This window comes from Wolffia australiana, chromosome 14, assembly GCF_029677425.1.
Source record: "Wolffia australiana isolate 7733 chromosome 14, ASM2967742v1".
NCBI classification, from domain to species: Eukaryota; Viridiplantae; Streptophyta; class Magnoliopsida; order Alismatales; family Araceae; genus Wolffia; species Wolffia australiana.
Genome location: NC_135848.1, coordinates 4,738,429 through 4,753,661, shown reverse-complemented (window position 1 = coordinate 4,753,661; position 15,233 = coordinate 4,738,429). Strand labels below are relative to the sequence as shown.

General features: G+C 36.3%; 1 protein-coding gene across 1 annotated transcript; it reads left to right on the top strand.

The window, feature by feature from the left end:
- The first annotated feature begins 5,508 nt into the window (after positions 1 to 5,508).
- On the top strand, positions 5,509 to 8,706 carry LOC144712059 (transcription factor MYB98-like). Its single transcript, XM_078586235.1, has 2 exons — positions 5,509 to 5,820; positions 8,215 to 8,706. Exons 1-2 carry the CDS (start codon positions 5,752 to 5,754, stop codon positions 8,704 to 8,706), a joined length of 561 nt encoding a protein of 186 aa, XP_078442361.1. The 5' UTR covers positions 5,509 to 5,751.
- The last annotated feature ends 6,527 nt before the right edge of the window (positions 8,707 to 15,233 follow it).

Sequence of the window (15,233 nt, the reverse complement as noted above, 5' to 3'; positions counted from 1 at the left end):
GGTATTTTGGTTTCAACAAAGTATTGGGAGGTGTTTTCATAAGAAGGAACTAGTAATCACCTTTCATTTGAGTTCCAAATAAAATTTCACCACCGATTATCTTGTTTGAACTAATGTTATGGGTAATTTAAAGTTAAGTGGTTAATACATGTACAGGGTTCAGAAAAAATCAACTCATATTGTTCTTGAATTCATACAAATTTCAAAGAAGCCTTCATTTTTCCATGGATACATCACAAAATAATTTAAATATTACGTTTCATTTGAGCATCATTAATTTTTTCTCATTTTCCATCAAAGCAAGCATTGCCGTCTGAAAAACTATAGTTTATTGTTTCTTTAATTTTCGTGTTAGTTCTATCTGAACTTTATAAATAGATAAACAGATAGAGCAAACCTCACATGAACTTGTTTTGGCAAGTTTGGTCTTTGGTTGTCTGAGTTTACCCAATAATCCTATCTAGTGAGATTACTAATTTCTCATTTGAACAATAATTATATATTGATTGATTATTTTAGACATTATTGTGAATAGATACAAAAATAATATTAAAGTACAAATAGTTGTATGATGCAAAATGTTATCAGCAAGTTTACATTAATGTTTGTGCTTTCTTTAAAATTTTGAAACACATAATTTTGAATTAAATCAAGATAATTACGAAGGCAATAATTATACATGATGAAATGCAAACTGATTTGAATAATTTACATTATGTAAGTTAGTTAAAAATAACTATTTGAGTACTCAATTTTAATTCAAAATTATCAATCTTGTACTGTGTTACCGGAATTTAGTAAAAAATTAAAATATAATTACGGTCTGAAAACATTTTAATAAAATCTAAGTTATATTATAAAGGTAATCGATGAATCTATAAAATAGTTTCACGTAACTGATACATCTCTCAGCATACATTTTTCACATATTCAATGATCTACTAGAATTTTCAAGTCGAATTTCAATTTTCAAAATGAGACTGATTAATTAATTAAAATTAAATGGAGAAAAAACTTTTTTGAGGACAGACTAAGAGATTGTCCATCCTTATTATTAGAATTAATTTCGAAGAGTTTATTGGCATGTTGTCTAAAAACCTAAAATAGAATATTAACGAGAATTAAATATTTAAATACATTATATATCTTATTAAAAAGTATTCTACTTGCAAAGATAATACTTTTGAACGGTGAGAGAAAATTGTATTTAGTCCAATATTAAACATTACATTTTAGATTCTTAAAACAGTACTAACTTCATTAAATTTGGAGTTAATGAGGACCTACGAATTTCATTAGTCGTGAACAACATACTTATAGACTAGTAAAAAATAACAAATTGTGCATAATAGTTCAAAGTTAGAAATATGTGACAAAATCTATCATGGAAAGCGTTTCACTTTTATAACTACGGCCAGCCTCATACACCTTATTTTTTAGCTCTCTGTGAAAGAAGCAAGTTCTTTTTACTATGTCTCATTGAGACACATATATGTCTTACTAGTATTTGTGACCATGAGTCGCCAAATTTTTTTTTCAGACCTTATTTCTATCTATTAATGTTGAATGGGTTTCCTCATAATTTCTATCTATTGGTTACAGATCTTGGCTTGAAACCTTCTCTTTTAGGCAATATAACTTATTATCCTATGGTGAACCTGGTATTTATTTAGCAATGCCAATTTTTTTATTGAAGTATGACTTTCTAACACTGACTATCACCAGTAAAAATCCATAGTTAGCAAGTATAGATGGATAATGAATTGGATCACAAAATTTCAGGCGTTTATATAAGAATTTGTTCTAACCCCCTTTGAGGTGAAATTTTTTTGGTTGTGTAGGTACTCGTACCTATTAGATGGAGGAAAATGTCCCATGAACTTTACGCCTCGCAAGTAAAAAGATATACATGTATTTCAAGAGAATGTTAATGTACTTTGGCATTCTAAGCATTGCTTTCTAATTTGTGTGCATCTCTGGATAGATTTCTTTTGATGGATAAAAATACCATTAAAATAGTCTATATACTTCTAGATGTTGTATTTTTAACTCTTCCCAAAGATACAATTGAAGTTTTTAAAGTGAGTTATTAATTCTTTGGTTGGTGTATCATTTTGGAATCACACTCATGATAAAGCAGTTCACAATATGACCAAACCAAAGAGTTTTACAAGTTAATAATCACTTTAGTGTACTTATATATTTCTTTCTAGGTTCCTTATTAATAGTCAATGTTTCCAATTTTTTTACATGAAAATTAAATTGTTACATCTTGTAGCCCTTTTTGTTTACCAATTTGTATCGAGGGAAATCTGCCAATGAAGTTCCCCATAGCTCCTCTATCTTAACTTGCCCCTCAAGTACTATTTTGGTTTCAGATTTTCTTACTCCTGATATCCATTGTGGTAAGCCTAGTTTTACGGACTTAAAATCAGTAATCTTCCATTGATTTCTCCCAACTGTTCTATCAATTACATCTAATTTATGAATATATCTACTCTATCTAGGAAGCTTTTACCATCATCATAATTGTGTATGTGTCACACCTCATCCACTGGAAGGTTCTAGTATGACTTCGGGTATGGTGAATTGTCAAACTCTAATCTCTCATCCTAGTAAGTACTGGTGTGTTAAAATATCATCAGAGAGCTCTTCTATGATATTCACTTCCTTGACTATGGATTTCATTACATCACCTTCTGTGACCTGTCTCCTCTTATAAAAAAGTGATCAGTCCCTTATTAGCCACTCAATTCCTGACATATGGGTATTGATATGCTTCTTGAGAGATAAAATTAGAATACACGAACAATGAAATTACTAAATAAAATTGTTGGGCGATATAACACTATTATGCAATGCATAAATAAACTATCTTTATTTAATTTATCTCACATCTAACTGAAGTAACTCATAATGGGAAAAACTTTATAATTATGAATATTTTATTCTTGCTTGATCACTCATCAAGAATGTATTAAAAATGGATTCGCAACCTATTGATCTTACATAGATAACCATGAAACGCTCAGGGATTGCTCTAAAAAGTATATTAATATACTTAGCATTGATTTTATGTCATATTTACTCAATATATTATTTCAACTATGGAAACAAGATGTTGTAAGATATAATTAAGTAAATGCTAAGATATTTAGCACTAATCATGTACGAGAATTCAAGGGTGCATCACAAAATATACTTTCTAATGCACTTTGCATAAGTAATAACTCCATACTTAATGTTTAAAACCCCATCCAAATGGTTTCTTGAGAGAAAGAGCAGGACATTTAATGACATATACAAGCAACTTGTGGAAAAAAGGCTGACAAACTTTGGGGTTTAATCTCTATGGACATGTTATTACTTAACATTGAGCCTTAAGTATCCCTATTTTTTTTGAGAAACATTTTAAAATATTACTAATAAATTATTTATTAGTTCACTATTTTAAGGCATTAAAATGAATGAAACTATGGTTTTGTCAGATTTTTCTACATGAGTGATGATGTATTTAGCAAAATTTTAGATAGAATATATAGTATAACAGAAACAATCAGAAGATAGAGTAGACCATTAGGTTTTGAGAAGTCCAATTGATGTTGATAGTGAATTTTGACATTGACATTGTCAGATGTCAACATCAATGTGTGTCTGCATTATCGCCAATGCCACCAATACATCTGTTCTAAAAGTCGCATCATAGTTAACATCAACATGACATCAACATCAACGTCAATGTCAATAGACAATCATTGACATAGTGAATCAACATATTAGAAGGCCATTAGTAAGAAAATATTCATCTGCTTAGTTTCTGACTGCAAATGGAATCTTGGACTTCTCTTAGGGATCATAGTATAGAGAAGCTCGTCAAAGGATATGTTTATAGGACTTCCCACAGGTAGGAAACCAACATTTTCCAACGTAAAACATGTATCAGAGGAAAAAGATGACTGAAGAATTTTGATTAAAAAGTTTTATAATTATACAGGGAATCTGGAGTAATCACATTTTTAATACTTGCTTCACATAATAAAGCCTTAAGAAACAATACTATGATAGTTTAGATGGTTGTTTTCCTTGCCCAAAAACTTAAAATTAAAACATAGAGATCTGTTAAAAACTTTTTTCAAGAAACTTAAGCCTAGTTGTTGTTTATCATTATTCATTTATGACTGATCCCCATAAAACCAAAAGATATGTGGTGAACAGGGCATGCCCTTTGTCCGACAGCGTGTGTATATAAGATATTTAAACCCATATAGTGAGCACCCCACTTCATCAAAAAAAGGAGGTAAAGAGAAGAAATCCTGATGACTGATTCTCACCTTCCTTGATACATCACCCTTTGTTCTTGAACCATGTCAAATCTTCTTCTGTAAGAATTCTTGATCTTTATCATCAGGAAGAACATACAACTCACCGCTCTTCATCGTATCTTCAAATAAGCAAAATGGGTGTCTGCGGAAAGAAAAAAAAAGAGCCTTCTTCAATTCCTTAAAACTTCTCTGAAGCAAAGTAGAGTCCTGTTTGAACAAGCTCAAAGTTAAACCAACATTCATCATTCATCATTCATCTAAGGATCCGAAGTTTGAACGTTCATCGATCAGCGAGGAAACAGGACAACGAAAGATGTTATTCTTCCGGTCTTAACAACGGCGAAAATGGAAACGTCTTAATGCGGATAACGTCGTTTGCTGAGTTGACTCCTTCCCGATTGAAGAGAATACATCCAACACTTCAATTCATTCCCAGCTCTTTAAGAACGTAAAAGCCGCGCTGCCTCCCATTTGTCTCATCTCTCTCGCTTTGTCAATTGCCGCGCAGCTTATAAATCTCCCCTCCTTTCTCTGCACCTCTCTCTTTCTATCTCTCTTCTTCTCACTATCTTCTCTCTCTCTCTCTTTGTCCTTAGTTTACACCTCTTTCTTTCTATCTCTCTTCTTCTCACTATCTTCTCTCTCTCTCTCTCTGTCCTTAGCTTACACCTCTCGCTTTCTATCACTCTTCTCACTATCTTCTCTCTCTCTCTCTCTTTGTCCTTAGTTTTCACCTCTCTCTTTCTATCACTCTTCTCACTATCTTTTCTCTCTCTCTCTCTTTGTCCTTAGTTTTCACCTCTCTCTTTCTATCACTCTTCTCACTATCTTCTCTCTCTCTCTCTCTTTGTCCTTAGTTTTCACCTCTCTCTTTCTATCACTCTTCTCACTATCTTCTCTCTCTCTCTCTCTCTTTGTCCTTAGTTTTCACCTCTCTCTTTCTATCACTCTTCTCACTATCTTTTCTCTCTCTCTCTCTCTCTCTCTCTCTCTCTCTTTGTCCTTAGTTTTCACCTCTCTCTTTCTATCACTCTTCTCACTATCTTCTCTCTCTCTCTCTTTGTCCTTAGTTTTCACCTCTCTCTTTCTATCCCTCTTCTCGCTATCTTCTCTCTATCTTTGTCCTTAGTTTGTATAGAGGGTAATGGATAAAAGAGGAAGCTCGCAGAGCAAATGCGGAGTTTCTCGTCCGTTTATCAAAGGGCAGTGGTCGCCCGAGGAGGACGAGTTGAGGATGATGAACTTTGTCTTGCTTCTTCTTGTCTTGTTTCTTGCGCTGTTTTCTTCGTTTGAAGGTTTTTGAGCTCCGGTTTAGCGAAGGTGGGGCTGATCTTTTTGGTTGTGTGTTTTTGTGCTGTGATGGGTCCGAAGGAGTCTCGTCGCTCTGGTGGGGGTGTATGGAGAGAAGCGGTGGACTGAGATAGCGACCATGCTTGGAGAGAGGACCGGAAAACAGTGCCGCGAGCGCTGGCACAACCATCTCCGCCCGGATATCAAGGTTTCTCTCTCTCTCTCTCTCTCTCTATCTATCTCTTTCTCTCTTTCTTTCTTTCTCAAGAACTCTCTCTTTGTCTCTCTGACTCTCATTCTATATTTCTGTCTCTGTGTCTTTCTTTTTTTCCCTCTGTCTCCCTCTGTCTCCTCTCTCTATCTCTCTTTCTATCTTTCCCTCTATATCTCTCTTTGTCTCTCTCCTCTCTCTCTCTTTCTTCCCTCTCTATCTCTTTGCCCCTCTCCCTCTCTCTTCTTCCCTCTCTATCTCTTTGTCTCTCTCCCTCTCTCTCTCTCTCTCTCCTTCACTCTCTCTCTCTTTGTCTCTCTCCCTCCCTCTCTCTCTCTCTCTCTCTCTCTCTCTCTCTCTTCTTCACTCTCTATCTCTTTGTCTCTCTCTCCCTCTTTCTGTCTCCTTCTATCTTTCCCTCTCTATCCCTCTTTGTCTCTCCCTCTCTCCCTCTCTCTCTCTTCCCTCTCTATCTCTTTGTCTCTCTTCCTCCCTCTCTCTTTCTTCCTTCTCTATCTCTTTGTCTCTCTCCCTCTCTCTTTCTTCCCTCTCTATCTCTTTGTCTCTCTTCCTCCCTCTCTCTTTCTTCCCTCTCTATCTCTTTGTCACTCTCCCTCTCTCTTTGTTTCTTCCCCTCTCTATTTCTCTGTCATTCTTTCCCTCTCTATCTCTCTTTTTCTTCCTTCCCCTCTCTTTCTCTCTCTCTATTTCTCTTTTTCTTTCTTCTCCTCTCTATCTCTCTTTGTCTCTGTTTCTTTCTTCCCCTCTCCATCTCTCTTTGTCTCTCACTCTCTATCTCTCTGTTTCTTTCTTCCCCTCTCTATCTCTCTCTTTGTCTTTACTCTCTATCTCTCTTTCCCTCTCTATTTAGATCTATCTCTCCGTTTCTTTCTCTATTTCTCTCTCTTCCCTTTCTTTCTTTCCCTCTACCTTTCTTTCTCTTTCTTACCCTATTTATCTCTCTTCCTTCTCTCTCTCTCTTTCCCTATCTATCTCTCTTTGTCTCTCTCTCCCTCTCTCTCTCTCTTTATATATATCTCTCTCCCTATCTTTCTCTTTCTCTCTATCCTCCCTCTATATCTCTGTCCTCTATCTTTCTCCTCTCTCGCGCTACTCCTCTGTCCTTTTCTTCCTTTTTCCTCTCTCCCTCTGTACGTTCCTCTTCCCTCTTCGAACTCCTCTCTCTCTCTCTCTCAATATATCTACATCTATCTTTCTTTCTCTCGGAAACATATTTCCTCTCTTTTCGGCCTTGCTCAGTTTCCATTTTTACATCTTCGCCTCGGTGGGTTTATATCCATCATGGATTGCATTTCAACCCTTTCGAACATCCTCAGAACTTTACCATATTTTGATCTCTTTCCCAAGAACCTGCCCTAATCTCTTAAAAATCAGAATCCCATTTCCTTGACGTGCATCGAACTTGCTTAAAAGTTTCAAGCTTTCACTCCAAAGTGTCTATGCCACCAAATGTCCAGTTTGTGCCAGGAATCTCCCTCGTTGAAAGTTTTCTGTTCTTCGATTCTCTATCTTTTGGATTGTTTCTTAGCATGGCGCAAGACATTATTGCCCACTTTCTCTTTGGTAGAGAAAGGGTTGAGGTAATTTTTTCCTCTAATCAGAAACCATGTTCACATGGTCAACTTTGGGCAGGATCTAAACTTTAACATACCCCCACAATATCTTCGATACCATATTAAGATTCAAGCACCTATTAATGTGCTATAAGCTATAGCTAATAGCCAGGGAGCTATTTCCTTTCCTATTTTTAGGCAAGAGCTTGTTACTTGCCGATCAGTGTGACAAAAAAAAACTATAGTGAGTAGCTAGTGAGCTACTTCCCTTCCCAATTTGAGGCAATATCTAAACTTTAACAATCTCCCAGAACAGCTCTAATACCATCCTAAGATTATAGCTCCTAACACTTTACTAAAAGCTACAACTCTTAGCAATGGTGATATGTAGCTTCTTAACTTTAGCAGGAAGTCTCCTATCACTTTTCTAAAAGCTGTAACTGTGATACTTATCTTCTTAACTTTAGCTGGAAGTGAACTCTCAGCCTCCCTAACCACAGCTCCAATACCAGGTTAAAATTCAAATTCCTATCACTGTGCTAAAAGCTTTAACTAATATTCAGGAAGTATTCCACTTCTTGCATGATATCAACTTCAACAGTACCCCACAGCACCACTGATATCATGTCAGGACTGAAGTGACTATCATTGTGCTAATGGCTAAAGCTGATATCCAGGGCGCTACTCCACTTAACTTAAGGCTATCCTTAAGTGAAGTAGCTCTGACACCATGTTAAGATTCAAGTTCCGACCACTGTGCTAAAAGCTATAGCTGATTTCTGGAAATACTAATGTATTTTGAGAATTGTATCCACAGAAGGCATCATGGAGTGAAGAGGAGGAGGTAGCCTTTGCAGCGGCCCATGCCGAGCTGGGAAACAGATGGGCAGAGATAGCAAGAAGGATCCCTGGAAGAACAGAGAATGCCATCAAGAACCACTGGAACGCCACCAGGCGCCGCCGGCTAAGCCGGCCGGGCCGCCGGAAGCCACCCACCTCACCACTTCTAGAGTACATGAACAGCCTTGAACAGTTGCCTAATGCTGGAGGAGAAAATTCAGGGAACAGAGAAGAAATATTCAGATGGGTCAACCCCAGAGTTGACCAGGAAGAAGATATAGACCTCTCCTTCTACTTTGACTGGAGCAATGAGGCTGCTCCTATCCTTCCCATGCCCCTCCATGAAGAACCCATGAAGGTGAGCTTTGGTGGAGATAAGGGAGAGGCTTCCAAAGTGAGGAATCAGGTAGGTGAGGACATTGATGTTGACCAGCTTTTGTCTTTTCCTGATGATAATGGCAGATGGTAGCTCTCAGTCTAGAGAGATAGATGGATAGATAGAGAGAGAGATGGATATATAGATAGAGAGAGAGAGCTGGAAGTTCTATAATCTCCTTGTGCTCTAACTTTGCTGAAAATTTTCAGATAGTGATTCTAACAAAAAATGTTAATGGGTTCCATTTCCTATCTCTGTTTTCCTATCAATGACAGAGAAAGGTGAATCGAATGAGCAGATTTAATAGTTGCTGTTGGTGACCTAATTTTGAGCTTCTTAAACAGGTCATCCTATTATGAACGCTTTCCTTTCTGCAACAAAACTTTACAAAAAGGCCCTTCAAAGTTTGAAAATAATGTTAATACTCTTTTTTTCTTATAGTTATATCTTTCTTTCTTAAAAAAACGTATTTCTTGTTCAGATAAATCTCAGAAATATCGTAACAAATCCTAAAAAATCCTAGAAAATTCTAGAAAATTTCCTGATTCATCCCTATACTGATAAATAATGAAATTAAATGTTAAACTTGCCGTTTTCATTCAAAAATGATCATTTCAAGCTCAAATAAATCTCTTAAAATTCATAGAATTAACAGAAAATTAGGGAAAAATCAGAAATCACTTAAAAACAGTATTCGATCCATGATTACTCAATTTAAGTTTCTAAGTATGTATGAAGGAGAATAATTCTCAACATGAAAATAATCATCACTGGATGTTTCCTTTATTTCCTCAATTATGTGATGTTTTCGGGATTGGATCATCGCGTTGAAATAGTCGTTTTTAGGTTGATCGGTGTATTTGATGATGAACTGAATGTTCATGAACGTAAGTTTATGATGTTCTAAGCAGTGGTACATGCTAGTTTATACAGGTTAGTGAAGTAATGAGATATTATGTTTCTCTCCCTAGCCTAACAATGAATATGTTTGTGTGGAGATCGATCGTATGTGTTTGATTTGCATTGATTACATAGTAAACACAATTAAATGATGTTCCTTCCCATTATTGCCGGTTGATTATCATTATTATCCATTAGAAGCACCCCATGTTTCTTGTTATAAAACACATATTGTTTGATGAGAACGTGTGACTGTCATCCAGAAAAGGTATCAAGTACTGATGGAAACCAACCACAAATCCATTGAAATGTGTTCTTAAGAAGTTATTACGAGACAGATGGAAATCTCATTACTGCAGCAAATTTGTTTCCTTGTTCTGACACAAATAAATTGTTTCCTTGTTCTGACATGTTTAATATCATTGTCGTTCTTTGATTTCATTCTCTCGACTATGTTCAAAGTTGTATATTAGATATAACCACTTTATTATGTCTTCATATCATTCAGTTTATCAATAATATGGAACTTTTTTTTTTTTGAAATATCTATGGTTACACTGCAAGCGTATAATGTGAAGTTCGAATAACTAGAGTGACCATCAGAGCGAAACTTTTTTATGATGTGTTTGATAAATAGTAAAATAGAGCGATAAGTAAAAGTATCTTAATAGAATTGGTTCTTATTTGATATTAAACATGAAAATGTCATTACACATTGCATATAATAGCCTTTTTGGTTAAGGGAAAATTTATCCAAGCATTTTACAAAGTCAACTATGTTCAGAAATCTTGACCTAAATCTTTTAGTTCACTTATCACTCATTTTTAATCATTATAAGTCTTCTAGTAAATAGCGAAGGCTTGATGCACATTTTATTTTCAGCTTGTTTTGATCTTCCATAGGGGGCTAAAGGTCAAAAACCACAATGCATCATGTTTTTACCAACGTCAACTTGACCTATGTAGGTTCAGACTCTCTAGAGTAAGTATGTCATGTGTCAATACCCAAAAATATACCATATGAGGGTCAAGCTATATTGTCATTGATGTTAACTGTGTGAATACATGCTGTAAGAAAAATAAATTTTTTTAATTAATGACTTTGTGAGTACATCAAGGCTGATATTGAACTCATATTGACCTGTTCAAAGAGTGTAGTATTTTTAGAATAAAAACCTTAATTTTTTTTCAGACATTCATATGAATACTATGAGTGTAGATTTTATTAATTACCTGCAGTTTAGCGAAAACATTTTTTCAGTCTAATATCGAACTCATATTGGCATGTGCAAAGAGTGTGATATTTTAGAATACAACCTTATTGTTTTCTTACACATATATGTATACTTAAAAGTCAATGCATGCAACCTAATTTGTATGTATGAATGAAGAGTTTGTTGGGGATTATGAATATTGACAATTGAATACTATTTTATGTTTTTATTTATTTTTATTTGATTTCACTTAATTAAAATTGCATCAAAGTAGTCCGCCATACACTTTTGAAGGAAATTATCCAGCCACTATGAACCAGTATAGTACAGCTGTTGGAAGACGAAATGGCTAGAAACCACTATTACTATTTTTCATTGTATGCAACTTAGGTACATTTGATATATTATAACCCAAATTAGTTATTTACTAAACACATAAATACATAAGCCTTGTATATTTAAGAAAAATATTATTTTAAGCTCTTTTTCTACTCTTCATTCTCTCCATAGGCTATTCAAAATATTTGTCATAGGATAAAATTTTATTCCTTTTTAATCCATAGTACAGGGATACATATGAGCTTAGAGGCTTTCTCTTGAGAATAAACCATTTAAATGATAAGTCAAGAAAATAAAGTTTACATAATATACCTAAAATCTGATGTTCAAGGAGATGATCAGAGAAAGAACACTCAGAAGTATAAGTTTCATCAAAATCAATTTTAAAGGCTGAATATTTGGACTCCATTCGTGTCAACGATGCCAATGCCATACCATTGATATACATAAAATATGAACATCATAAAATATCTAAAATATTAGTAACGCCTGACATTGATTCCATAGTTTACTATTTTTTCCTGAAGGAATTTAAGATATCCGCAATTTTTTTTGCTCCCATGTGCTTGTCAACAAGGGTTTTAGTTTTTTTACGGTTGGTTATGAATGCTTTAATTTGTTTTGGCATTTAGATTAATATTTGTTTGATTCAACTTGCCATATAACAAGAGAGGGGAACAGTCATCTCACAAATGGAAAGTAAATAAAATGGTTTAAGAATCATGACACTCACACCTTGATGACTATCCACCATGGTCTTTATACCTCAAGATGTGAAATTATATGATCACATAATTATTAAGTGGTACATACACACTCAATACAGATGAAAAATGCTTAATGTTTAATTATCTCAATGCGCAGGATCGACAATATCATCATATTACGCAAATTGTCTCGCATAGAATGTGAAACACAATAAATTATAGATTTTAATACTTTCCATGGAATGATAACAGTTAGAATACAGTTCAATGGAAATTACATTAAAATCAAAACATATACTTAGAAGACAGTTCAAACAGTGATGTTAGGACACTCCAATTTACAAAAAAGAATTAATTACTAGAATGTTAAACGTTCAAATAATAGTTTAGTAACTGATCAAATAAAAAAAACTTATTTAGGACTTAATAAATCAAATTATAATAACCCTTAATGATGAGGGTTCATATTTTTAACCTAGTAGATTTTTTAGAGGAGAAAGATGATACTTTGTTGAATTTCAACATTGGGATTACACCTTATATAGAAGACCAAGGGGAAGTTCAAGAGATAGGGAAGGCGGAATTCTAGAGATATAATAAAATGAGGGGTTATGGCACATTTACTGTTATAAAATGTTAAAGTCAAGTAGAAATATTTGCCATATTTTAAGTCACGAAAAAGTTCTTCTAAAATTATGAAGGAATCACAAGTGCACATAATATTCATCTTTTCAGTAATATGTTAAATTTATATAGGAAATATGCATTAACAATAGGAGAGATTAAGTTTTCAGGTTTGATGACCTCATAGATCACATGGAAGAAGTAAAATAATTAAACATTAGGCGTCACTAAATATTATTGGGTTACTTTAAAAATAAGGCTGATATGTAAGGCCATACATGTAGACTAAGATAATCTCATTGACTGAACTCTTTTAAAAGAGGCAATTTGGATTTTAAGTTCTTAATTCAAGCGGCTACACAAATAAGGATGAATCCTTAAAATTTATTTCTTTAAATTAAAAATATCAATTATTGCTTTTCTCATTAACTAGTGTATATATCAATTTAAATATCAAACTCTCCTTTAAGTATTTTTCATATAACACAAACAGCATATATACTATATACATAGTAGTGGAGTTGAAGTTTAGGACTCAGTGAATTTTAGTGAAAATGCCTACATTTGTGTTTTGATGAATGTTGAAAGTGACTTTTTCCAAGTCAAACCTTGGTCAATGGGTTTGGCATCAGATAAGATGTGTTTACTCACATAAGGAATTGTCCATATGAAGTTAACCAACTTCATATGGTTCAAAATATACAACTCACTCGTGAATTGGTTGACTACCTTTGTATGTATGAGGCATGATGTTTCTATTACTATAAAGGAATTGCTTGTTGGATCAATCCTTGAAGTGATTGAGCAAAGACTCGATATTTATATGACAAGTTGAGAACCAGGTTCTACGATGTTGGCCAAATATATATGTTGATTACACATCATTAGACCAGTTAAACATGATAGCCAACGTGGACTTATCTACCTGCCATATATATTTCTAACCAAAGTGATGGATTATTTTATAGACCTTAAATATAGACAAATAAACTTAAATATTTTTACTAGTACAATATTAAAGCAGTTATCCCTGTTATTTTTCTCATCCATATTAAAAGAATTTTTGCTTTGTATGTGAAAATTATATACTTTCCCTTTCACTTTTTAACCCATAAAGGCATGTTTTAGCCCTAATTGATGGAGCGCGCCAGCTCACTCCATCGGAGACATCTTTGGAGTCGCCATCCTTGCCATCGACAGCCCCGCCGGTTTGCGTCCAGCCCGACCAGTACACCAAGGCCCACGTGAAGACACCCCAGTTCAACTACCTCGGGATAAGCACATCCATATTTTCGATGTTTTGATTATCATCGGTATGTGCTCGTTCTATTCATCATTTTACCGTGATCGTGTGTTCGTCTTCGTTGTTTCCATGTTCATCGTGTTGTGTTTGTGTTTGTATCGTGTCATGTCATTTCGTGTCGTCGAATATCTGTCAAACATATCTGGTCTCACCAAGAAGGAGAAGAGGAGAAGGAAGAAGGAGGAGAAGAAGAGATAGAGAGATAGGGAGGAGGTTTGCCATCCTTTCCTCCCTCCCTTTTCTCCCAGTTGCGTCAGCCGGAGCCCCTTACTTCGCCATCCGGCCTGACGCTCCATCGTTCAATGATGCCAGGCCGACCTACAACTTGCGAAGCCCATGGGTTCATTGACTTTTATGTAGCGCAATCTACTGTGGATCCCGCGCACTCGTGAAACCCTCTGAATTCTCACCTTGCTGTCTGCCAAGGCCTACGATGGATTGCCGTGCGGTCTGTCTCCAGCAGGGTCATCGCGCGCGTGTGTTCCCTTGTGCGACGCCCGTGCACAGTTGATGTCCGCATGCATCTAGTGCCGCCGACTGCCTCATGCAAACGTGATGCCTGCCACCTGTTTGATGCCGCAAAATGATGGGATTGCACCAAACACCACCAGACACTGCAATTGCAATACCCGGCCGCTCGCCACAACTCGATCACGCTCTGCACCGTCGGACCCGCTATTGCGAATCCCAAACACTGTCCCGTTGCCAGCTGAGCTGTTTGGACGCCGTTGCTGCTTACGCAACTACAGCACCTTGTTGTCACCAAGCACGACGCTGCCATCGTGCCCCGCATTGCTGTCCTACCAGACTTGGCGTGGCTTGCACCGTGTCTCGCCACCTGAGCTACCTGTGTTGCTTGTGAGACCTCTCTTCCTCGTCCTCGCCTATCCTCAGCGTCACTGCTCCTGCGCTGCGTCCCCACCGCCTATCAAGCGATACCCATGCCTTCGGCACACCTCCACCATATCTGCCCGCTCTGGCTATTGCACCGACAGTTATATCGACAACGGCTGATGTCACTGACGAGGTACGTCACCCCCTTACTCGTCAGTTATATTTTCTCTTCCACTATATTTTTGGCTGCACTCCATCATGCTCGGGTTAGATTAGATGAGAGTTTACTATCGAAAAACTATGAATTGAATGAATTCTTTGGTACAGGTCGAGCCTGTCCGTTACGTACTAGCGCCGATGGAAATATTCCATTCGGTGACGTAGTCACTGTTGTCGCTCCGACGAGGGTCAAAAGGTCACCGTCACCGTCACCGGTCGCCCTCTTCAGAGCTCAATGAAACCCCACGAGTCAGGGCCTGCACGTACTCTCCACCTAGGACACATCATCTCGTAGTTGCATTTCCCCTTAGGGATTTATCCGTTGGACGAAGTCACCGACGACGTCCGACATCATCTTGGTATCGGAGCATCATCTCGATACCCCATCAGACGATGTCCCTGACAACTTCTAACATCATATTGGTATCAGTGCATCATCTCGGGCACCATATGACGACGTCCCCGATGACGTTCGGCATT